The 26,005-nt window shown below is 47.6% G+C and overlaps 2 protein-coding genes across 2 annotated transcripts in view; both read left to right on the forward strand.

The window, feature by feature from the left end:
- Window positions 1-19,037, forward strand: part of SUGP2 (SURP and G patch domain containing 2) — a 22,771-nt gene extending 3,734 nt beyond the window's left edge. The window contains exons 2-9 of the mRNA XM_014545752.1: window positions 521-2,125; window positions 6,518-6,638; window positions 7,475-7,962; window positions 8,979-9,090; window positions 13,872-14,374; window positions 16,604-16,665; window positions 17,962-18,098; window positions 18,789-19,037. Of these exons, the coding sequence (XP_014401238.1) occupies window positions 521-2,125; window positions 6,518-6,638; window positions 7,475-7,962; window positions 8,979-9,090; window positions 13,872-14,374; window positions 16,604-16,665; window positions 17,962-18,098; window positions 18,789-18,909 (3,149 nt within the window). The 3' untranslated portion in view covers window positions 18,910-19,037. The remainder of the gene's footprint in view (window positions 1-520; window positions 2,126-6,517; window positions 6,639-7,474; window positions 7,963-8,978; window positions 9,091-13,871; window positions 14,375-16,603; window positions 16,666-17,961; window positions 18,099-18,788) is intronic.
- Window positions 18,824-26,005, forward strand: part of LOC102253709 (PRAME family member 9/15) — a 10,128-nt gene continuing 2,946 nt past the window's right edge. The window contains exon 1 of the mRNA XM_014545801.1: window positions 18,824-18,909. The gene's annotated coding sequence lies outside the window, so the exon portion shown is untranslated. The remainder of the gene's footprint in view (window positions 18,910-26,005) is intronic.

Raw genomic sequence — 26,005 nt, forward strand, 5'->3', positions numbered from 1 at the left:
CAGGTTATTTGAGGGCCAGACACCCTTCCCTGAGTATAAAAAAGTGCTTGTAAACCAGATGCCTGCTGAGCAAGGGCAGGAGATCTGAGTGATTAAGGGGCACTTAATCAAGATACCAGCCTTGATGCAGTATCATCAGAATAGATGCAGGCCCAGTGCTTGTAGGTCTCTTTTTGAAGAAAAAGTAGTAATTCCAGGTTTAAGGAAAACCACACACATTTTAAATAATGGCAAATAGGAATTTTTAAAATGCACTCAGGCAGATAAAGGCTACCCAGCCTTAAAGCAGTATCATCAGGATAGATGCAGGCCCTGTGCTTGTAGGTCTCTTTTTGAATAAAAAGTAGTAATTCCAGGTTTAAGGAAAACCACAGACATTTTAAATAATGGCAACAAATAGGAATTTTTAAAATGCACTCAGGCAGATAAAGCACTCCAGCTGGTTGGTAGTCTATGGACTGTCCATTTGTACCTTCTGGTCTAAAGTACCTTTGTGTTTCCTTTGGATTGTTTATTTCAGATCTTATAAGGACACTGCCAAGAGTCAGAGCAGATATGTATGATGACATTCACAGTGACAGCAGATATACTCTGGGCGGATCTGTGGCTCACTCTCGAGATGCTGGGAGAGAAGGCCTGAGAGGTGATGTATTTCCAGGACCTTCCTTCAGGTCAAACAACCCTTCCGTAAATGAAGACAACTACTTTCGCAAAGAATGTGGCCGGGATCTGGAATTTCCCCACCCTGATTCCCGAGATCAGGTCTTTGGCCACCGGAAATTGGGCCATTTCCGTTCTCCAGACTGGAAATTTACACTCCGTGGCTCTTGGGAACAAGACCTTGGCCACCCAGTTTCTCAAGAATCGTCTTGGTCACAGGAGTATAATTTTGGTCCTTCTGCACTACTGGGAGACTTCGGGTCCTCCAGGCTGATAGAAAAAGAGTGTTTGGAGAAAGAGAGTCGGGATTATGACGTGGACCGTCCAGGGGAGGCAGACTCTGTGCTCAGGGCCAGTGGCCAAGTCCAGGGCAGAGGCCGAGGTCTAAACATCGTTGATCAGGAGGGTGCCCTCCTAGGAAAGGGGGAGTCTCAGGGCCTGCTTGCACCTAAAGGGGGGGTTGGGAAACTTGTCACACTGAGGAACGTGAGCACAAAAAAAGTACCCACTATAAACCGTATTACTCCCAAAACTCAGGGCACTAACCAAATCCAGAAAACCACCCCAAGTTCTGATGTGACCCTAGGTGCAAACCCAGGGACAGAAGATATCCAGTTCCCCCCTCAGAAGATCCCTCTGGGGCTCAATCTAAAGGACATTCGTCTCCCGAGAAGAAAGATGAGTTTTGACCTCATAGATAAGTCTGATGTTTTTTCAAGATTTGGGATAGAAATAATCAAATGGGCAGGATTTCACACCATAAAAGATGATGTTAAATTTTCCCAGCTTTTCCAGACTCTCTTTGAACTTGAAACTGAAACCTGTGCTAAAATGCTTGCCTCATTTAAATGCTCCTTAAAACCAGAGCACAGAGATTTTTGCTTTTTTACTATCAAATTTTTAAAGCACTCTGCTTTGAAAACACCCAGAGTTGATAATGAGTTTTTAAACATGCTTTTAGACAAAGGTGCTGTGAAGACCAAAAATTGCTTTTTCGAAATCATAAAGCCCTTTGACAAGTACATAATGAGGCTTCAAGACCGGCTTCTAAAGAGTGTCACGCCCCTGCTCATGGCCTGCAATGCCTACGAGCTGAGTGTCAAAATGAAGACCCTTAGTAACCCCCTGGACTTGGCCGTTGCCCTAGAGACCACCAATTCTCTCTGCCGGAAGTCTTTAGCCCTTTTGGGACAGACGTTCTCCTTGGCCTCTTCTTTCCGGCAAGAGAAAATCTTAGAAGCTGTCGGCCTCCAAGATATAGCTCCCTCTCCTGCCGCATTTCCCAACTTTGAAGACTCCACTCTATTTGGGAGAGAGTACATAGATCATCTGAAGGCCTGGCTGGTCAGCAGTGGGTGTCCACTCCAGGTCAAGAAAGCCGAACCTACGCCAACTCAAGATGAGAAAATGGTTCCTCCTACCAAACCTGAAATTCAGGCCAGAGCTCTGAGTGGTTTAAGTGATGGTAAGGAAAGCAGCAAATGTTTCTATTTGTTGTGATTTGTTTCTTTTTCATGGGTGTTGTTGTTGTTTTTGTGTGTGTGTTTTTTGTATGGGTTTTGTTGGGGGGTTTTGGTTTTTTTGTAATCCTCACCCGAGGATATTTTTTCCATTCATTTTTAGAGAGCGGAAGAGGGGGAGAGAGGGAGAGACACATCAATTGATTACCTTCTGCACACACCACTGGGGATGAACTTGCCACGCATGCTTTTTCATGGGTGGTGTTGTTGTTTTTGTGTGTGTGTTTTTTGTATGGGTTTTGTTGGGGGGTTTTGGTTTTTTTGTAATCCTCACCCGAGGATATTTTTTCCATTCATTTTTAGAGAGCGGAAGAGGGGGAGAGAGGGAGAGACACATCAATTGATTACCTTCTGCACACACCACTGGGGATGAACTTGCCACGCATGTGCCCTTGACTGGAAATCAAACCTGCAACCCTTTGGTGCTCAGGCCAGTGCTCCAACCACTGAGCCACACCAGGCATGGCTCATGGTGGGGTGTTTTTAGTTTTTTGGTTTTTTTTTGGTAATACCTCTTATACTCTTTGAGATTTACAAGAAGTTCTTTAGCCAACTGAAAACAAATCAGAATTTTAGCAGAAAACTTGCATTGGCTAGGATACATGTCTGTCTGCATTCATTCCATGAGCATGTATGAGGAATCTTCAACTTACACAAGAGTCTTTAGACCAGCCATGGGCAAACTACGGCCCACGGGCCGGATGCGGCCCGTTTGAAATGACTAAAACTAAAAAAAAAAAAAAAAACCCACCCCTTTTTTGAAATAATTTTTATATTTATATTAGTTCACACAAACACTCCATCCATGCTTTTGTTCCGGCCCTCCGGTCCAGTTTAAGAACCCATTGTGGCCCTCGAGTCAAAAAGTTTGCCCACCCCTGCTCTAGACACTCCTTTGGGAATCTGATGAAAAGCCACAGCCCTTACCATGAAAAATGCACATACAGCCCTTGCCAGTGTGCTCAGTGGTTACAGTGTCAGCCTGTGCAACTAAGGGTCACAGGTTCGATTCCTGGTCAAGGACAGGTATCTGGGTTTTTTTGGGTTTGCTCCCCACTCCTAGTCGGCAAGTGCTGAAGGCAACCAGTTAATGTATCTCTCACATCAATATTTCTCTCCCCCCAAGACACATTTCCTCCTTTTCACGCTCTCTGAAAAGCAATGGAGCCCTAGCCAGTTTGGTTCAGTGGATAGAGCATAGGCCTGCTGACCAAAGGGTCCTGGGTTCAGTTCCAGTCAAGGGCACATACTTGGGTTGTAGGCTCCTCCCCAGCCCGTGCCCTGGTCAGGGCTCTTGCAGGAGGCAACTAATTGATGTGTTTCTCTCACATTGATGTTTCTTTCTGTCTTTCCCTCTCTCTTCCACTCTCCCTTTAAAAAAAAAATTAATGGAAAATTATCCTCTGGTGAGGATTAACAAAAAGAAAAAGAAAAGAAACAAAAGAAAAGCAATGGAAAAAATATCCTCAGACCAGCCAGCGTGGCTCAGTGGTTGAATGTCGACCTATGAAGCAGGAGGTCACGGTTCAATTCCCAGTCATGGCACGTGCCTGGGTTTCGGGAACAATCCCCAGGAGAGAGTTTGCAGGAGGCAGCCGATCAATGATTTTCTTTCATCATTGATGTTTCTATCTCTCCCTCTCCCTTCCTCTCTGAAATCAATAAAAATATTTTTTAGAATATATCCTCAGGTGAAGTTTAACAAAAAGCACCACCAACATAATTTTTAACAATTTTGCCTGCGTGTTCTGGAGGTTTCTACTATCCTGCAGCCAAGGTTAAGAAGCTCAGTTCAAACAACGCCCCGCCCTCAGGTATTCCTAGAAGGAGAAGGAAATGCTAGGCGCTGTCTCTGAGAAGACCCCAGACTCCTGAGGGACAGAAATCACCAAAATCAGCCCCTCCAATGCTGGGATTAAAGGGGATGTAGGAGAGGTCCCAGCCTGGGGAGTTAGGGAAGCCAAAGGGAGGCTGTATTTGAGCTGCATTGAGGGATTGGACAACCTGGCTGATCCAGGTGACAGTCACCCACTCACTTTTCTAGACTGGCTAAGGTTGACAGATCGCTTAGGTACACCTGATGATCTGCAGTTAACAGCTAGTTTACAGGGGAGGGGGCAGGCCAATAAGGAGGTAATAGACATGACTCGCTGTTTGGTGTTCCTTGTCCCTACTCCTTAGCTCTCAGGATGACTGCTCTAAGCCTAAACCTCCGAGGGCTCATGCCCATAGGTAGTGGTCATGTCCTCTTTCCTCCTGACTTGGTTTTCCACTTCCATTGCCCCAACCCATTTGTTCCTGAATCTCTTCATTCCTCTACAGACTTGTGGAGCACCTACGGCACTAGCACTGGTAGGTCCCACCACAGGTGCTTGGCTACACCTACTCCCAGAAGCAGGCTCAGGGCCGAAGCAGGCCCCCTTCCTCTGTACAGCCCCCAAGTGATGGAACAGAAAGTCAGTGTAACAATAATACTGGAGGAAAAAGTCACCCGTAACCTAAAGTCGCTCACCACTGTTCCCTCGTGGTGCTGGTAGGCAGGTGGGTCTGCCGGTATAGTCCTGCTGTATTGAAAATACTACCACCAATTCTTTGACAAGATTGTCAAAAGCCCTTCCTGTGTTCTTACAGCTCTCACTGCATCGTGATATTAACATAAATTATCTCACCTTTCCCTTGATGTTGGACTCATGTTGCCTTTTACTACAGGCTTCTGAGGCTTAGCAGAGCTCGGTCCCCTTGTAATTGGCATCTGTAAGCCTTGGCTATCTGGACAGCTGGTGGACACACCAGCACTGCCCCACCGCTGTTTTCATTACAGTATGTTAGAAACACTGGGATGACATCTTTGGTTAATTGTTGATTATTACTATTTTTAATTTTTATTTTTAAATCCTCCTTTAAAAGGATGTAGTCTCAGGAGAAGGATTGCTGGGACCCACTTTCTGGCCCTTGCTATGGTCATTTTCTCTAGAGATGGTTGCAGTGACCAACTTATTGGCATTTGTTTCTGAAAGCTGCTGATTTAGAACTCTTAATTTTCTGTAAAATCCTGTACAATTAGCAGTTCTATAAAATGAGAGCCAATAACAAAAAGAAAGGAAAACAATTTCAAAAGGGAAATTCTTGCAAAAACATAGCAGTTGCAAGATTGATTTATTCTGTGTAGGAGCTCCCACCGATGTTTAAAATAAACTCAAAGTTATAACTCAGACATAGGCAAGAACAGGACAATGCAGTCACTCCACAAAACAAACGAAAACCTCCAGTTCAGGGGTGGCTTTTATTGAATGAGTGAACAAGTAGTCCATTCTGTCCTATTAAAACTAGCAAACATCAGAAAACTACACAATCTTATTATTTGAGGACACATGTTCTCCTGTGTTATTGGTGACATCGTAAATTATAGTCATATTGGAAGAAATTCACACTTTTTTTTTTAAATATATTTTATTGATTTTTTACAGAGAGGAAGGGAGAGAGATAGAGAGTTAGAAACATCGATCAGCTGCCTCCTGCACATCTCCTACTAGGGATGTGCCCGCAACCCAGGTACATGCCCTTGACCAGAATCGAACCCGGGACCTTTTAGTCCGCAGGCCGACGCTCTATCCACTGAGCCAAACCGGTTTCGGCGAAATTCACACTTTAAAGATGTTTTCATACATCAGCAAATATTTCTGTGAACACCTACTTTGGGGCCATTGACTTTTTTAATTGGGAAATTTTTTTTTGTAAATTTATATATGTATGTTTTCTGGTTACAGAACACATGTATGTTTATATTTTGTAGATAAAGCACAAAGAAAATGAAATCCTGATAAATCTACCACCCATAGATAACATCTGTTAACTTCCTGGTATATTTTCTTTTTCTATGTCTCCATATTTATGTGTCTTTTCTTCCCTTCTTACTATTGGGAATCATAATTTAAACAAATGTTTTATATATTTTATACCAAAATACATTTTATCTCTTTACATTTTCCCTTAATATTGTGAACATCCAAGTTAAATGATACAGGAGAGTGGTATGGAGTGCTGCATACCATTTCCTTCTGTAGAACATATACATGCGTTACTCTGTAGTGTTGTTATAAGCCTGTAACTGTTTCTGCCCTGGTGGTTACGCTGTTACAGCTTTTGGGAGGATATTGTATATATTGGTTTCTAGAATAACACTCTGCTTTCCTCTTTTCAAAGCTGGTCTCTCATGAGTGAGAATTTCAGTTGCTAGTGCCTGCTTAGGCTCCATCCTAAGCCCCTGACTCTGTCCTGGTGTTCCCAGTCACCATGTGGTCCAGTGTTTCTCAGAAAAGCCCTTTTGTGTGTTCTAGCTGTCCCCCAGCGAGCAGATCACAAGGTGGTGGACATCATCAACCAGCTGGTCACACGTGTCGTTGGAGGCAGCCTGTCTCCTAAAGAGAGAGCTCTTCTCAAGGAGGACCCTGCTTACTGGTAGGTCTTTATATATCAGCCCTCTGAATCCCTGCTGTAGAGCACACAGCAACATTTATGTCGCTCTGATGGTGTCCAGAGCAAAGGGTAAGGTGTTTATTTTGAGCAGTGGTATTGACCACTGGGAAGAACATTAGGGTGAGTCAGGTTCACCAGGGTTCAAGCACCAGCCCTGCTGCAGACCTGCCCTGTGGCCCTCTCTCACTCAGTCTTGGAAGTCTGCATTCCTGCTGTGCTGGCTTAAGTATGAGCTGCGATATACGTGCAAAGAATGTGTGTAAGATGAGGGATGTGTCACAGCAGCTATTGGTGATTTATTGCTACTATTTGTTAAACTGTCTTCCTTTTGCCTTTATTGCCTCTTCACATGAATAGAACTTTTTAAAATTAAAATGTTCATCATAAATACAGTACTTTCTTATTAGAGTAAATGATATAGTTAAAAGGTCATTGAGCGCCCACCATTTCAAGAGTGTCACCTTCCGAAAATGGAGTCCAGGAGCAATGCCTGTCGTGTGCTGGCAGCAAAATGCTTCCATGGCTCCAGGGTAACTGGTTTGTGTAGCTAAGCCTCCAGGAGCTATGAGATCCTTCATGGCTTCTGATGACAGAAGTGGAGGAGGATTCTACCACAGCTCAAAGCTCCTGGTTGCCCTGCAGTCACTGGGCAAAATGGGTGACCTGGGACCAGCTCTGGATCCTTGGTGGAGCCAACTGGAACCTTCGACAGTAGAGAAGCCATCATGTAGAAAAGAGTTGCAGAAGTGTATTTGCAGCAATGATGTGAGCATGCTGGTGTTTTAGCAATGTCCTGCTGTGCCTGTTTCGTTATACAGGTTTTTGTCTGATGACAGTAGTCTGGAGTATAACTATTACAAGCTGAAACTGGCAGAAGCACAGCGGATAAGCCAGACCTCGCCAGGAGCGGGTCAGAAGCCAATGGCTGCAGAGTGTGCAGTCCGGGCCATGCTGTACGCCCGGGCAGTCCAGAGCCTCAAGAAGAGGCTCCTCCCAGGGCGACGGCGGGGGCTGCTCCGAGCTCCAGGACTCCAGGGTTGGAAGGTGAGGAGAGCAACCACCGGGACCCAGACCCTCCTCTCCTCAGGCACCAGGCTGAAACACCACATCCGGCAAGCTCCAGGCTCCTTGCAGGGAAAGCCGCCCCAGCCAGATGGAAATGATGCTGCCAAGGACTGCCCACCAGACTCAGCCGGGCCCTCTCCTCAGGACCCGAGCTCAGAAGCTGCAGGCCCATCCCCCAAGCCAGCAGGAGTGGACGTATCCGAAGCCCCTCAGAGCTCCTCACCCTGCTTGTCTGCTGACGGTGGGTGCTCACTCGTGTCTCCCTCTGAGCCCCAGTCCTGAATAGCCAGTCTCTAGGGGTCTCTGCAGAGTTGGGATGGCCTCAGTGGTCTGGGCAGTAGGCAGTGGGCAGTAGCAATGGTGACCTGGCGAGGGTGGGTGTATGAGATGGTGCTTTCCCTCCTTTTGCTTCCTCAAGAGGGCAGCCTGAGAGCTCTGTTGCACTCTTTCCTGTCCTGAGGGTTACTGCCCAGTGACTGCTTCCCTACTGCTGACCATCAGGTTATGCTGTGTGCCTGTGCCTGGGGCTTTGAACTCCTTGATCCATTTCTCTCTGTTCTTGCCCGTTTACGTTCCATAGGGCTGCGCTGTTCTTATTCTGCCTCTTCTCCCTGGGACTCTATGTTCCCTCCTCAGCATTAGCTGACCTGCAGTTTCTTCTGAAGTTACCAACGTACCCCTTCTGTGTCTTCTAGCTGTTACTTTCTGCTTCTGCAACAGGCCTGCCCCTGACCAATACTTCTCACTCAGCACTAGATGGGAACGTGGGGGGGTTGGAGCGGGGGGGAATCTACCCAAGTGCTGCTACAGAACAAGCAGCTCCAAACTGTGGCTTCACACAGGAGCTACCATAAGCCTAACCGGGCCTTCACATGTGTTTGTAGGCAGCGGCTGGTTGTCTGATGCTGGTGAGGTGATCTGGGTGACTGGGATGTGCCTGTCATCCCCCAGCGGCCTGCTGGGGTTGGTTCACCTGAGGTTGGTGTCAGGCCTCTGGGAGAGGCAGTGGAGGTGCTCGAGGCACCTGAGCCCCAGGACTTCTGCCATACCTGTTGGCTAGCAGGAGTCTTGGGACCAGTCCCAGTTCAAGGGAGAGGAGAGTCCCCCTCTGCTGGACAGAGCTGCAGAGTCACAGGGCAACAGGCAAACATGCAGGAGGGGACATGAGGGACTGTCTTTGTAATTAGTCTCCACAGCCCCATGATGTCTACACGGGAAGTGGCAGCTCTTACGTGTGACAGTTACTTTGTTTTATAGTTGACTTGAAGACTATGGAGACTGCAGAGAAACTGGCCAAATTTGTTGCTCAGGTGGGACCAGAGATTGAACAATTCAGCATAGAAAACAGCACCGACAACCCTGACCTATGGTATGTACCCACCACACCCTTCTGGTTTGAGTGTATTCACCCCACAAATCTCCTGAGAGCCCAAAAGGTAGCCTGACAAACGCCTCAGGGGTCACACGGGGTAAATTATGACTTCTGCTGAGCTCAGGGCTGGGAGGGAGGAGCATCTGTTCTGGGATATTGAGGGATGGGGAAAAGCTCCCCACAGGGACATTTAAGCTGGATTCGAAGGCCAAATAGGAGCTTTCCAGGGCAAGAGAGAGAGCTCCCTGGGCAGAGGGGCAGTGTCCCCAGGACCTGAGCAGAGTCAGAACAATGGTGGAATGAGGGAGGGTACATCCTCACCCAAGGGCCTGAGGAGGAGGAGGGCACTGCTCCCTGGTCATACTGGCTGCTGTGGGCTGATGAGAATTTGCTGCTCGTGGAGTGATAGTGGTCCCTGGTCTAAGTGTGGGCAACAACCACTTCCATGCAGTGACAGCCTGGCACCCTCGGGCTTGGAGGTGCGCCATTATCCTCCCCTTTTCTCAGACTCAGCGCACACAATCAGGGAGTAGCTCTGCCTCTGGGATACAGATTCTCTCCTTCAGGGTTCCTATTACTGAACCATAACCCTTTGGGCTCCCCTCAGAGCTAGTGGGGAGTATATAGGGAGCAGGTAGGTTTCCTGCTGTGTACATTGTATCCTACAGTCTGCCGGGCTCTGCCCTGCTCCAATGTGCTGCAGAGTTGTGCCTTAGTCTAATAAAGAATGCATTTTAAAACTTCACATTAACTAGTGCATTTCTTGGACCCAGAGGTGACTGAGCATACTCTTCCAGCTTGTTTTGGACCTTGACTGGGCACTGCACTGAGGGTACCTTCTGCTTCTTGGGAGACCCAGACCAGTTGCCTGGAGCACTGATGGCTTTGCAAATGCTCTGCCTGGATCTGCCTTTTACAGGCATGATGACCTCAGGAACTGTCACCTGCAGGCTTCAGAGTGGGGCTGCCTGTGGCATGTAGGATCTTGCCCTGGCAAGGCCAGTGAGGGGGACAGCTCAGTACAGGGAAGCTGGGAGTGTTCCATCAGCCCTTGTTTTGTTTTGTTTTGTTTTGTTAATTCTCGTGTGAGGATATTTTTTTCATTGTTTTTTAGAGAGAGTGGGAAGGAAGGAGGTGGGGAGAGAGAGAGGAACATCAATTAGAGAGAGACATCGATTGGTTGCCTTCCATACACACCCCAACCAGGGCCAGGGATTGAACCTGCAACCCAGGTATGTGCCCTTGACCAGGATTCGAACTCATGACCCTTCAGTGCACAGGCCAACACTCTAACCACTGAGTCACAGCAGCCAGGGCTTTCATCAGTCCTTTCCCCGCCCCCCCACCCCCCATTAAAATAAAAGTTTGCAAGAAAACTGCATCATCCTGGGCACTTGGTACCAACTGGTCTTGGGGTTATTCCTCACCCTCTATGCAGCCTTTTTTGAGCAATGTGTCTCGGAACATGCTGTCCTCTCCTTACCCACACAGAGTCCTGGATCCTACAGCAACATCTGGTGGGGTAATGCGTTCTGTCCCCCAATGCTCATAAAATAGTTTGAAACTTACTACACTGGGCAAGGCCAAAGTGCCTTTGTGTTTTTTTTTCCTTGAAAGATTTATATCTCTGATGTGCTCAGTAGTTTGCTCGAGTGGATTCATTTTGTATGTGTGACTGTGTCATCAATTTGACAGTCAGATTCACTTGTTTCTGTGGATATTCAGTTTTAGAGCCTTTTTTTTCCTTTTTTTTAATTTAAATTTTTTAAAATATATTCTATTGACTTAAGAGAGGATGGAAGAGGGAGAGAGATAGAAACATCAATGATGAGAGAGAATCATTGATCGGCTGCCTCTTGCATGCCTCCCACTGGGGATCAAGCCTACAACCTGGGCATGTGCCCTGACCAGGAATCAAACTGTGACCTCCTGATTCATAGGTCGACATTTGACCACTTAGCCACACCAGCCAAGCTAAATTATTTTTTTTTAATTCTTACTGGAGAATATGCTTTTTATTGATTTTTTTAAAGAGAGTGAGAGAGAAAAACATTGATTAATTGCCTCCTGTATGCATCCTGACCAGTGTTCGAACCCACAACCTAGGTATGTGCCATGACCTGGAATCAAACCCACAACCTTTTAGTGTACAGGATGACATTCCAACAAACTGAACCATCAGCCAGGGCAGTTGTTGTTTTTTTTAACTTTTAAAGTAAGTACAGCATTTGCACTGTTGTAAAGTCTATATATATAAAAGGCTAATAGCAAAGTGTCCCCTCGGGAGTTTGACCAGGAGACCGGGAGTTTGATCGATCACTATGACGTGTGATGACCACCAGGGGGCAGTGCAGAACGAAGGAAGGCCCCAGCAGCTGGGGCATGAAGGCCCCGGCTAGTAGCCAGAATAGCCGGCCAAGCCTAGGGACCCTACCCATGCATGAATTTCGTGCACTGGGCCTCTAGTAGAAATTATAATAGGTAAGCTGAGAGAAGTGGGACCGCTGTATGTTACTCACCTATTCACCTGTTTGACAGTATTTGAGGTGTTTTCATTTTGGGATTATTACAGATAAAGCTGCTGTGAGCATTCATGTATAAGGACCTCTGTGGACACCTGCTTTTATTTCTCAGATAAATACCGAGGAGGGGAAAGGCTGGCTCCCATGGTGGGTCCACATTTAACTTTTGAGAAAACTTCCAAACTTCCTTTCCAAGTGACTCCATCATTTTGCCTTTTCAACAGCTTGGGTGAGAGTTCCAGTTCCTCCCTGTCCTCACTAGCACTTGCTAGTGTCCGTCTTTTTAATGTCCCAGTTACGGGAGGGGGAGGGAGTATCCCACTGATTCTTATTTCTGAGGACAGATGATGCTGAGCATCTTCTAGTGCTCGTGTACTTCCCATATCTCTTTAAGTGTCTCTTCAGGTCTTTGGCCCATTTTTTTTTTATTGGGTTGTTTATTTTCTTAATAATGAATTTTGAGAGTTCATTATGTTGTGTTTTTTTTAAATTGATTTCAGAGAGGGAAGGAGAGAGATGGAAACATCAATGATGAGAGAGAATCATTGATCAGCTGCCTCTTGCACACCTCCCACTGGGAATTGAGCCCGCAACCCAGGCATGTGCCCTGACCAGGAATCAAACCGTGACCTCCTGGTTCATAGGTTGATGCTCAACCACTGAGCCACACCAGCCAGGCTCCAGCAATGTCTTTTGGAGGGTAGAAGTTCTTAATCTTTGCCCTTTCCTCTGTTGGATTTTTTGGGCTTCTTCTTTCTTGGTTTTTTAAGAGCTCTTATCTGTGATGTAATTGTATATATTTCTTTCTTGTTTTGATGTTTATCTTTCACTCTGCCTATGGGTAGTTCTTCAGAAGTGTATTCAGATTCCTCAATTTTTTTTTCCTTTTATTACCCCTAGTTCTGAGTCATAGAAAGAACCTCCCCACACTCAGGTTATAGGCAGGCATGTACTTTCTGACCTAACTTGTACGGCTTGGTTCCTACATTTATATCCCGGTCTGTGTGGGGTTATTTGGGAGCAGGGGTTGCAGCATGGATCCAATTTAAATGTTTTTCTTAAAAGCTTCCCAGTTGTCCCAACACCACTTGTTGAAACACTCTTTTTTGGAGAGGTTTGAGAGGCCCCTTCATCAGATGTTGTGTTTCTAGCTCTTCTTTTGGTCTGTTTGTCGATCTATTCATGGACCAGTACCTGCTTTTTTTGTTTTAATTACAGTTGACATTCAATATTATTTTATTAGTTTCAGGTATACAGCATAGTGGTTAGACATTTATATAATTTCACAAAATGATCCCCCAATAATTCTGGCACCCACCTAGCACCATTCATATTTATTACAATATTATTGATGAGATGTGCTATGCTGTACTTTACGTTCCTGTGACTAATTTGCAGCTACCAATCTGTACCTCTAATCACAGTACCATGCTGTTTTAACTGTGGAGGCATCACACACCTTGTAATATCTGGTGGATCTAGTTCAGAGTTCTTCCAGAAGTCTTTGCATATTTATTTTTCTGTGTGGACTTTAGAATCATCTTGTCCAGATCCAGAAACAAATGATGCTTTTATTGAGATACTTTTCAACATTAATATGTTAACTAGGGAAGAATTGACATCTTCATGAGGTCGAGTTGTCCTGTCCAAGAACAAGGGCTGTCTTTCCTTTGGTCCAAGTGTGTTTTGTATCTTCATGCATGTTTTGGTTTTTCACACCAGCCAACCCCCTCCCCCAGCTGTGACTACAGGTCTAGGTGGTCCTCGAACTCGAAGGCTCAGAGAGGCTTTATCGCCACCACGTTTAAACAGTTTCTCTGCTGAACACAAGACAGGCGGTTCTGTGGGTGACACGCTTCCTCCATCTTGTACCCGGAAATGTGAGAGGGACCCTAGAGTCACAGAGAGCACTCAAAGGTCCAGAGGGCTAGTGGCGTCACTGGAACGGGATGAGTGAGGCCAGGTTGGATATCCAGGCTGGGAGTCAGAGCTCGCTCCAGCACATTCCCTGGTCATCGCTGCATGCCTTGTTCCTCCACCGCCCTCCCCTGAAAAGCAATTAGGCCTCGCATTCTGGCTCCTCAAACTTTCTATCTCACTGCAAAGCTGCACCATCAGCCATAGCGGGTAGAAAGAGGTCAGGTATTCACTCCCTGGTCCCACCCCCAGCTTCATCAGGTCCATTCAGACAGTTTCAGCAAATAAGAATGTTCAGAGAACTGTCTGGTTAACCAACGTGTATCATCTTTTTCCCAGGTTTCTACAAGACCAAAATAGCTCAGCTTTCAAATTCTATCGAAAGAAGGTATTTGAACTGTGTCCATCGATTTGTTTTACATCACCTTCGCTGAACCTCCATGCCAGTGAGAGCGCCCTAGAGTCTGTGGAAGGGGAAGGAGAGCTTGCGAATGAGCCTCCTCACCAGGAGGTTGAGCTGGAGAGCCTAGAGGTGATGCCTGAGGAGGAGGAGGAGGAGGAGGAGGAAGAGGAAGAGGAAGAGGAGGAAGAGGAGGAGGAGGAGGAGGAGGCCCTCGCTCCTGGAGGACCTTCTAGGGCTCCAGGAGGGGCTGCCACTTCTGAGGGCTCTGAGGGCAGCCCCCCCACTGATGGCCTTCCAAGCGAGGCAGCCGAGGATGGCCCTGCTGGCACGTCTGCCCTATCACAGGCCTGCTTTCCCCGGAAGAGGGTCAGCAGCAAGTCATTGAAGGTTGGCATGATTCCGGCTCCCAAGAGGCTGTGTCTCATCCAAGAGCCCAAAGGTGAGTGCCAGCATCGGCGCAGAGCCCTGCATAGTCTTCTGCTTAGCACTTGAGAGGAGTTAGTGGTACTTGGTTGTGGAACAGGTAGAGACATTGCCTGCCTGTTAACCAGCTGACCCCTCTTACCTTTCCACCTCTGATTCCACCCGCGTACCTGGACATTACCTCCCAAATCCTCCTCAACATAGGGTTCTTTGGTTTTGTGTTTTTTACCCTAAAACAGTCCTAGTAGTTTTGTATACTACTGCCAATGTTTGTGTGAAACTCACTTTTCCAGTTGGTCTAATGATAGCACTCTAAAGAGACTCTGCCGAGTAGTCTTTGGCTTCTAGCATCCCACATATTGCTCAGGGTCTCCCTTATTGCTCAGATTCCAGCAGGTTAGCCCTAGCTATGGGAGAACTGGCCTGGGTCATCTCAGCCGTTTCTTGCCCATGGCCTTGGGGGAAGGAGGGGTACCCAGCCTTCTAAGCCAAGGAAGGCCTGGGGTAGTGACACTTGCTTTGTGACCGTGAGGTGGGAGGACATGGGACGGGGCTGGTCTCATGCATCCATTAGCAGGAGCCATGTGCTCTGTGGAGGTCATCTCCTGCTCTCCTGTGTTAAGTTTCTTGAGGTACAATTTGCCAGCAATAAAATGCATCTCTTTTAAGTGGACAGTTTGAGGAGTTTTGGTAAATGTGTATAGGCATGAACCCACCAGTATAGTTGAGCTGGATCCTGTCCCCAGAAAGTGTCTACAGTCCCCTCTCCTACCCAGCCCCCAGCAACCACTGACTGTTTTCTGGCCTTGCCTTGTCTAGGCTCAGTAAGTGGAATTTTATTATTTGTGGCCTTTTGATGTGCTGGTCATAGCCCAGGCTGCTCCTCATGGCCCTACCCATCCAAGTGTCCACACAGCCAAGCCTGGGCTGTGCTTCAAGTGTGGGACTCATGCTGCGATGCTTGCGTGTAAGGTGGCGGTGGTGGTAAACAGTGCCCCGTCATTTGTCACCTGTGTTGTTCTGTGTTATTGAGACATTTACCCCCAGCAGTGTTAATATAGTTTCCCACTAACAGAACAGTCCCATGGTTTGTGTTTGTTAATTCTGGCATTGCAATGGGTTGCTAGCTGTTCTGCTGAACTCTTACTGAGGTGGTGGTAGCATATCCGAATGCTTAAGTATGTCCTTCCTGGGGGAAAGTGGAGTCCTTTCTATTTCAGAATCTCTCAGTTCTTGAATTGAGTGGTTGATGAGACAAAACAAGGCCTGCTGATCTCCCCTTTGTCACCAAATAATAATAACAATAATAATGTGATTTGGAGCTTTGTATAAGAAGCACAGTTGTTTTTGCTAGAAAGTTCTGTGTGGACTTTAATTCTTTTCAGTAGGATAATCACAATGATGCTGGAGGGCATACATAGCATTGCACATAGTTCATTTGTGAAGCAAAGCGTAGTCCTGTAGTCATGGAACATGATCCACATGTTTGGTCCTTCATCATAAACATGCGCATCTTATTTTTAAGGAGGTTCTCCCACAGCAAGGAGCCCTCAGTTGAGCCCCTGTGTTCAGCCTCTGTGCTCCATAGTTACACAGTTCCTGAGAGGAGCCAAGCCAAGCAACTGGCCTTGTGCATGTTGTAGCCACCTTCTGTCAGCTGAAAAGCTATTAGCCAAAATTGTAGAACCCTCATTTTCTCTCAGAAATATGGGGAAAGCACATATCCTATATAATAAAAGCCTAATATGCAAAGTGTCCAACCGTTCAACCAGTTGTTATGACATGCACTGACCACCAGGGGACAGACACTCCGACTGGTAGGTTAGCTTGCTGCTGGGGTCCGGCCTATCGGGACTGGGCGAGATGGGCCGCACACATCCTAGAGCCCTTCCACGATCCCTCCCCGGCCCCAATCGTGCACTGGTGGGGTCCCTTGGCCTGGCCTGCAGGGATCAGGCCAAAACTAGCTCTCCAACATCCCCAGAGGGGTCCTGGGTTGCAAGAGGGCGGTTTTGAGGTGATGCACCCCGGAATCAGGCTCCCTTCTCTCTGGTTCCGGGTGTCACCCAAGAACCGCCACTGCCAAGTGACCACAGCTCGGCAGCTCCTGCGTTGAGCGTCTGCCCCCTGGTGGTCAGTGCACATCATAGCTATGGCCAGTTGCTTAGGCTTTTATAGATATAGATATAGATAGATAGATTGATAAGATAGATAGATAGATAGATAGATTTCTTTTGTCTTCCAGTTCACGAACCGGTTCGTATCGCCTATGACAGGCCTCGGGGTCGTCCTGTGTCCAAAAAGAAGGTGAGTGTGACTATTTGTGAGTCCTCGTGTGAATTTGTCATAGTCTCAAAGGACACTGTGGCTTGTGATTAAGCTGTACTTATGCTTCAGACTGGGTGTAAATGTACAAAGCACAACAAATGCCTTTTCAGCAGCTTTTTAAAACAATCTGTTTAGCTTTGGCCAAAGCACAGAAGGGTAGTCCATTTAACAGGTAGTTGAGGCTTGATATGTGCAATGGAATGGAGAGATGAACAAGTAATGTCTCGGTCCTCAAGAGGTTCAGATTTAGTGGACTGTAATGTGTTTTTTGGTATTTTATTTATTTTTTTTTAAATATATTTTATTGATTTTTTTTACAGAGAGGAAGGGAGAGGGATAGAGAGTTAGAAACATCGATGAGAGAGAAACATTGATCAGCTGCCTCCTGCACACTCCCTACTGGGGATGTGCCCGCAACCAAGATACATGTCCTTGACCAGAATCAAACCTGGGACCCTTGAGTCCACAGGCTGACGTGCTATCCACAAGGCCAAACCGGTTAGGGCTGGTATTTTATTTTTATTAATCCTCACCCGACATGCTTTAACTAGAAGAAGAGGGAAAGAGAGAGAGAGAAACATCAATGTGAGAGGAAACATTGATCAGTTGCCTTCCGTACATGCCCCGACCAGGGATTGAACCTGCAACTCAGGTATGTGCCCTGACCATCCATTCACCCCAGCTGTTCTTTTCTGGGCCTGGGAGAGCATGACAGGCACCCCTTGTCATGTCAGTGGCAGGTTCCATCTCCTCTGTTCTTAGGTCATTTCCTGATGGTAGCTGGTGCCCCCAGGGCTAGCAGCTCCTGGCCATCGTTCCCCTGGCCTTCAGCCTGCACTATCCCTCCTGCACTGCTGTTTGTCCCTTCTTCCTGCCCCAGCCAACATCAAGCTCCTCCCTCCTTTGCATCCCTCCTTCAATGCCCTGCAGATGGACTTCAGTCCATCATCCTGTCAAGACCCCCTCACCTCCCGGCTCCCCCAGATTCAGTCAGTATCTCATGCACATGCTTACACACACACGTACACACACACACACACACACACACACACACACACACTCTGCTTCATACCTCAGAGTGTACTTCCCTTCCTGTCACTGAACTCTTAGTGACTGTCTAGGTTGTTCTGTCCCTTCTAGGTTGAGAACTGGGAAGGTGACCATGGCTTGATGGTGAGTGTCTGGGGAGTCAGGGTGTCAGTGCTGGACCATGCTGGAGACTCTCGCTCTGGGCACTTTGCTGCACCCACATGTTGCACTCTACTCTTTCCTTAGAAACCCAAGGACTTTGACTTCACCCAGCAAAAGCTGACCGACAAGAACCTGGGCTTCCAGATGCTGCAGAAGATGGGCTGGAAGGAAGGCCACGGCCTGGGCTCCTGTGGGAAGGGCATCAGGGAGCCCGTTGGCATGTATGCATCAGGCACTTAGGGCTGGGGAGGGAGGTGAGGTGTTGTGCCTGTGCCTAGAAGAGGCTTCCTTTGGAATTCCGGTCCTAAGTCCTTCACCTGCAGCCGAATTCTTGGTTCCCCTCATGGTGAACATGGTTTAAAGTTGGCAGTTTTTTGGTGTGTGTGTGGGTGGGTGGGGAGGTTGTTTTATTTTTTGTTTTTAGTGAAGGGAGTCTTCAGATGAGATGAGAAGCAGACATTTCCATAGGCAATTGTTCACCCTGCTCCTGGCTGTGCTTATGCAGACTTTTTAAATGGCTTCTTGGCCCCTGGCATTTTGGCCACATTGTAGTAGAAGCTGAGCGGTGGTTCCAGGTAGTCACACCGAGAAGCACATTTCCTTTTCTGGAAACCCATGTGCAGCCCTGCCAGGGGCAACCCTATTAATTGGTTAAGTCCATTAACATCCAGCAGGCATTTATTTCATTGATAACTAAGATTAGCACCTGTGGGGGGACGGGCTTTCTGCCCTAATCCAGGCTCCTGAGCACCTGCCAGGTGAGTGCCCTCTTCCTGTGGGGATCCCATCTGCACTTTCCCTCTCCTTTGCCACCACATACTTCTGTCCATTCTGATTGCACAAGCCATTTCCAGTCTCTTGGTGGCCAGGTCTGGGTGCAGGTGTGGCTAACTCTCCGTTTTGCTCCTTAGGGGTACGGCCTCCGAAGGGGAGGGGTTGGGCGCCGAAGGGCAGGAGCACAAGGAAGACACGTTTGACGTCTTCCGTCAGAGGATGATGCAGATGTACAGACACAAACGGGCCAACAAATAGGTATGTGCATGAGCTGGAACGTTGGGCGTCCTGCCTAAGCTTGCATTTTGATATGCAGCGACGGTTCCTCCACAAAAGTTGGTGTTCCCCACACTCCAAACCAGACCTCAAAATACAAAAAAAAAAAATCTTTGAGGGAAACAAAAGGAGTCTTTGGATGCGGATGTTGTCCCCCCTCTCACCTTCCAGGTTTGGCTGAAGGAGTGAGTGCCACACTGGCCAAGCACAGCTGCACGTGGCCTGCTTGCGGGGCCTCAGTTCAGGACTCCCAGGCTGCCACAGTGTAAGGGTGACCTGGAAGCTGGCCGCAGAGGACCGTTTCCCTCTCTGAGGGCCTTCAAATCCTTTTCCTTCTGCAGGGCCTTGGCCCTATGAATATCCTCATCTTTCTCCTCTCTTTTTAGTTTCCCTCCCCACCCATAATATCCAACTCAGTTTTGAACAAAATTGTTCTCTCCTTAAATAGATGAAAACCATTGGTGAGAAAGATAAGCCTTGAAGCAACAATTATTCTAAAAACGCCACCTCTGCCCCGGATCCACCCTGGAGCCAGAGCCCAAGTCAGTTCGGTGTGTACATGAAAAACAAATGTCTCTGCAGTTTCTGGTGCAGAGATTCTGCTGGCTTTTCGTTTTCTTAAAGAAAAAAGAATGCACCACTTCCAATCTGCTTCTGCCTTTCCTCTTCTTCCAACTGCTTTGGGCAGCAAGTCCTCTCCGAGTCTTTCCTGGTTCCCACAGAAGGTGGTGCTGCCCTGGCACGTTGCTCTCCAGAAGTGTTCTGTTAGCAAACTTGATGCTGAAATGATTACCAATTGTGTCTTCTTATTGTTTCCAGAATTTAAACGGGATCTAATCTGTACTCTGGCACCAAAGCCTGTCGGTGGAGCGCTGACGCTCTGAACAAGTGGAGATACTTGATTCCATGAATCTGTTATTTATGGAGTCTCATCTCTTAAATGCATCCCAAGAGACTTAACAAAATTTAGCAACGGTATAATACAGCTGGATTCAGTGGGGAGTAGGCACCTCACTGATGAAACTTTCCCCAAATTTTTAATTCTCTTTAGAATCCACAAAGAAAGCTACAGTTTGTGTTTTCTTTTTAAACCACATTTGAAGTTGCCTACAAAGCGGGGGGGATAAACTCTTCCAGACTCTTCATTTTTTGCACGTGTGGCAGTGGAAATAATTGTTTTGTTAGGGCCCTTTTACAGAACAGGGAGGGTCCTCTTGGGGTGGGCTCCAAAGCTGTTTGCTCTTTCGAGGTGTACGATTGCCACCCCTTCCAGCTTCTCCCTGTGCTTTGCAACCACATGTTAAATTCTCAGGCTGTGGTCATCTCAACCCTTCTTCCTAAAACAGCAGTGTTGAAGTTTTACATATGTGCTAAAATCTAGATAACGTGGTTGTTCTCATAGTACATGCTTGAGGAACACAGCAGTGAGTCACCTTGTGTTGGCTGTCAAGAAATCCTTGCATTCTCAGAGCACAGACCTCCCAGTTATAGTCCTGCTTCTCTGGTTCTGTCTTATCTATGTCTGTCCTGCCGCTCACCATGGCATCTCGCCTGCCTGGTGCCCTCTCTCTACATGTCAGGTATAGCCCCCAGATCTCTGCCTGCTTCTGATCACTTCTATTGCTTTGCCATCCAGCACATCTTTATGGCCATGGCAGTGCTGGCGGTCCTTCAGCAGAGGTGAACCAGCTGGCAAGGGTGGTGGGAGAAGCACACCTGTGGAAGTTCATCTTCTACTCCTCTCTTTCCTGTCCTTTCATCAGCCTTCCATGTTGGCTGTGGGTTGGGCCACAAGATGGAACTCTGAGAACAGGGCCTTGGTCACCCATGGTACCTGTTGGTCACACAGTACCTGTTGGCCTGAGAGACGTGCATCCCCAGCACATTTCTCTCCCTCTCTGAGCATAGCTCTGAATGTCATATTCGCTCTGTCCTAGTGTGTTCATTCTTGGCTTTCTCCACTTTTATTCACAAGTGAAATGCTTTAGGAATTCCCAGGATGTGAGCCTTGTCCCCACAACCTCCTGCCACTCCTCCTCCTGGGGACATCCCACTTTGAGTTCACACTGTTTGTGAACCTTTGGCAAGTATTAAAGGAAACACCTACTTCTTGAGCCTGCAAAGTCTTCTGAGCACTTAAGTGACGTTTCTTCTGTGGAGTCAACATTGAGGCGTTGCAGGTGCCAGGGTGGAGCATGGTGGAGTGTCCTCTGCCAGCTGCTGGCCGGGGACCAGTGCGTGCTGGTCCTCTGCGCAATCTTGCTCTCTCAGCAAAGGATGCTCTGCAGGGAACTTGTGAGTGTGTGTGCGGGTGTGTGGCCTTGTCAAAGTCACAGCGTCTTTTCTGTCATTCTAGTTCCAGGGTCTCTCCCGTGAGGACAACAGGCATCCGGAAAGTGCTAACTCGCCACTTTGGGTGCTTACTGTCTCTGGCTTGTTTCCATCACTGGAAATCAAATAGAGAATTTTAGTGTTTTTGGTCCTTGGTAAAACCTAGAAGACGTTTGTGATGTCACAAAATGGAAGTTTTGTTTTTGTTTTTAATCTAAGAAGTTGTGAATGTTAATCACTTAGCAGTTGCAATAAATGTAGAGGAACCCGATCTTCCATGGTCTCCATTGATGTATTTATAAATCAGGCCTTGGGGTACATGGTAGATGTGGTGCCTGCATGGAACCAGATCATAAACACCCTGCCTCAGGGCATGTCCGCTGCCTGCCAGGGTGGGAGCCTGGTCAGTAACTGGGAAAGCCCAGAAGGTGCTGAGACGAGGGCAGGTAGTGATCAGGACCCAGTACACCGGGGAGCAGGCAGGCTCTCTTAGGGGAGAGGGGGGTGCTAGGAATAGAAACCTACCTTTGAGAGGGTGTCGTGACTTGGGAGCCCTATCTTAGAAGCCCATGACTGCCCACCCCGCACCCCCCTACCTCCCCCATCCCCGCAAGGCCTTGCTGACTCCCAGGGTTGGGGTTCCAGCTGCCAGAGATAGACCAAGGTGCAGCTAGACCTCCCTCTGACCAAGAAGCCAACCTGTGGGTGTCTTCAAAGCTCCATGCTGTTCCTATGTGCTGTCAGCCTGTGTCTGATTCCTCTACCAGCTACCCCTGGCCCTTCAGGTTGGGGGGGAGAGCAAAGATCACAGCAGGTGGATGAACATATGGGCCTGCAGGGGCTTCCACCTGAGCATGGCACAGGCAGGAGTCAGGCTTCGGACGTACTCAGGGCACCAGGGAAGTGGGGAATGGTTGGGGAGGGGATCTGTCAGCAAATTAAAGGGGGACAGATGAGACAAGCCTCCTTAGGAAGCTGATATGGAACCCCTGAGTCTTCCTTCTTCCCACTGTGTCTTGGAGGACACTCAGGAGAGGTGAGGGCCCATTGGACAATGATGGGAGCTGCTGTCAGCCCAGAACCTCCCAGACATTTGCCTTCATCTTCATCAGAGCTTGGGAGGTGAGTGTGTGATATGGCCTTAGCGCCATGCCCTGAGAAAGTCACCCAAAACCTACAACCCCCACCCACTCTGGGAAGACTGGAGGTGGGGGATGAGCAGCAATCGGAATTGCTCTCCAGTAGCCCCGCCAGCTCCCTTTTCACCAGCAGACTGGTGGTGACTTAGACAAGGACATATGGTATGGGGGTCTCCAGCCTGGGACAGGGCCCGGGTTTTGACCTCAGGCTGGTCATTCCACCTCAGGCCTCAGTTTCCCCTCTGCCATCTGGGAAGGATTTCTTTCAGTTCAGAAGGTAACATTTCCTCTGCTTCCTTGTAATTTAGGGCTAACTGGGACCTAAATGTGCCACTCCTCTCCCTTCTCCCAGCTTCCCCTCCAGGAAGCCTCCTGAGTGCCCCAGGGCACCGTGAGAAGCGGAGCGTGCTGCTGGAGAGGCTCTAATACTTAGTTTTGTTTGGGGGTTGGTTTTTTTTTTCCGTTTTCACATTTTTATTGGGGGCCATAGGGGAGGGGGCCTGTCAGTGGAGGTGCTCACAGTCACTCCAACTTGGACCCTAGGGGTCCTGGGGATGTCGGGCATGTTTCCATCATCTCCAACTAGCACTGGGTAGTTGTAGGGTTTAACCTGGTTGATCATGGCCTCGTGCTTGGTATAAGGGTTGAAGGGGGCAGAATAATAGCAAGGCCTCCAGTGGTGAAGAACTCAACCAGCACCGGCTCCTTGGCCCAGGCGTTCCTGAGGAAGGCAGCAAGTCTCCCGGCCATCTTGGTCTTGGTGGCCTCCAATCTTCAGTTTTTAAAGCAGGCCTTTGCCCTGGCCAGGTAGCTCAGTTGGTTAGAGCGTCCTGATACGTCAAGGTTGGAGGTTTAATCCCATGTCAGGGCACTTACAAGAATCAATGAGCCCTAGCCAGTTTGGCTCAGTGGGAAGAGCATTGGCCTGCAGACTGAAGGGCCCCAGGTTCAATTCCGGTCAAGGGCACATGCCTGGGTTGCGGGCTCAATTCCCAGTGTGGGGCATGCCGGAGGCAGCCAATAAATGATTCTCTCATCATTGATGTTTCTATCTCTTTCTCCTTCTTCCTTCCTCTCTGAAATCAATAAAAATATATTTTTTAAAAAAGGATCAATGAGACATCTGTAATACTGTCAACAATAAAAATTTTTTAAATTACATATGTAATCTATAATAATAAAAGCATAATATGCTAATTAGAACAACCTTCCTGATGAAACCGGGGCTGCGATGGCCAGGGCAGCTGCTGCGGCTTCGAGGGCTGAGCCCCTTGCATGAATTTCATGCATCAGGCCTCTAGTTAGAAATAAACATTTTAAAAATAAAAAACAGAACCAATGAATGCATGGATAGATGGAGTAACAAACTGATGTTTCTCTCTATATAATCAATAAAGAAAAAGCAGGTGTCTTTGCATGTATGTGTGCATGTGTGCATGCATGTGTGATGCATGCATGCATAATATGTGCAAACACACATGATCAAGTACCTTTTTTTTTTTGGTAAAAGCTAAAAAAAACCCTCAGCCCTAGCCAGGTAGCTCAGTCGGTGGGTAGCTCATCCCTATGCACCATAGTTGCGAGCTCTATGCCTGATCAGGGCACATGGAAGAGTCAACCAGTAAGTACATGGATGGGTGGAACAATAGGTTGATGTTTCTCTCTCTCCCTTCCCCTCTCTAAAAATCAATAAATTTTTTAAAAAGAAAAAACACCCAGATACATGCAGAATGAAACAGGTTTCCCCTCCTTCCCATTCTCACATATCAAGAGAATTAAATAGAAAAATTGTTTAAATAATGACACATCATGCATGCTGCCTAGAGATTCGCTTCCTCACATGACTGGAGGTCTCAGCAGTGCTTCCATGTGAGTAAATGTTCTAGTGCTATTTGTGCATAAATAACTCTGGCCAAAATCCAAAGGTACAGATATGTCTTCTGTTTACCCGGCCTGTAGCACCCAGGTCTCAGGTCCCTACATGTAGATTATCAGCAGGCACATTTCAGATATGACCTTAAAGATGCAAACTGCACTGCACATGCTACTCTGTTGCTTTTTTTTACTTAAAAATTTTCCCCCAAAAATTTGTTTTGCCATGGACTGTCCTTTAACAAATGTTCTAAAGGATTGGTCCCTATACCCTACAACACTGTAAGTAAAGCTCTAGAAATGTCATTTCTGGGGCCAAAGGGCTCTCCCTCCACAGCATGCCTGTGCAGTCCAACTTGGGAGCAGGGGGTAGGGGATTGACCCTGTCAAAGCTCCTGTTTTTCCCAACTGTGCCTGCCTGGGACATGATGGGAGCCATAGACCCTGAGAAGCACTCTACCACAACCACGGCCATGGTGGAATTTTCACTCTTAACCTCACACATTTCTGTGTGGTTTGACATCTTTGCTTCTATGATTTTAGAATGACAAAATATTGTGGATGATAAACTCAGCCTTGGGTTTGCTTTCAGAATCAACGGAGATGAGAGGTATCAACTTCAGAGCCCATAGCACAGACTATAAATTGACATCTTCTGATAGTCAGTGGCCTCTCTGTACATTAATCCTTGAATCCAGCAGAAGCCGGCCCATTTCCCAGTGGAGAAACTGAGGCCCAAGCCAGTCTGACTCCACACCTGTACTCTCAAGGATCTCCCATTGGTCTCATCTGGTTTTGAAGCGCATGCATGCAGCCCATGCTTGTGTACATACAGTTATGCATGCACATACACAAACACATATGCACAGGCTCAAAGACATACAGATATGAATACACAAACTTGTATAGACACATGCAGACACAAAGATTCGTGTGTGCACATGTATGCTCAAGGATATGCACACAGAGACACCTACGTGTGTGCACGCGCATACATCCATGCACATGCACATGCACATACTCAAAGATACATGTGTGCACATGTAGGCTCGAAGACACGTGCACACAGACATGCACACACAGATGTGCACACATGCACCTGCAGGCTCAAAGACACAGGCACACATGTAGACATGCATGCACATGCACACACGTCATTCCTATTTCCCACTAACCCCATGCTCATAGCCCTGGGAACTGACTCTCAAGAATTGTGGCTCAGGTTGAAACGGCCCCGGTGAGGTTGAAACGGCCCCTGTGAGGTCGAAACGGCCCTGGTGAGGTTGAAAAGGCCCCTGTGAGGCTGGGACGGCCCCGGTGAGTTCAAAATGGCCCCAGTGAGGTCGAAACGACCCCGGTGAGGTTGAAACGGCCCAGGCCCCTGTGAGGCTGGGACAGCCCCGGTGAGGTCGAAACGGCCCCAGTGAGGTCGAAACAGCCCCAGTGAGGTCGAAACGGCCCCTGAGAGGTCGAAATGGCCCTGGTGAGGTTGAAAAGGCCCCGGTGAGGTTGAGATGGCCCCTGTGAGGCTGCAACGGCCCCTGGGAAGCCAAGAAAAATACCATATGATCTCACTCATTTATGGATAATAAAGACCATTATAAACTGATGAACAAATATAGATACAAAGGCAGAGTAGCATTGAACAGACTGTCAGACTACAATGGGAAGCCTGGGGAGGGTTGGGGGAGGGTAAGAGATCAACTGAAGGACTTGTATGCATGCATATAAGAATA

Source organism: Myotis brandtii, unplaced genomic scaffold (assembly GCF_000412655.1).
Source record: "Myotis brandtii unplaced genomic scaffold, ASM41265v1 scaffold421, whole genome shotgun sequence".
Classification (NCBI taxonomy): domain Eukaryota; kingdom Metazoa; phylum Chordata; class Mammalia; order Chiroptera; family Vespertilionidae; genus Myotis; species Myotis brandtii.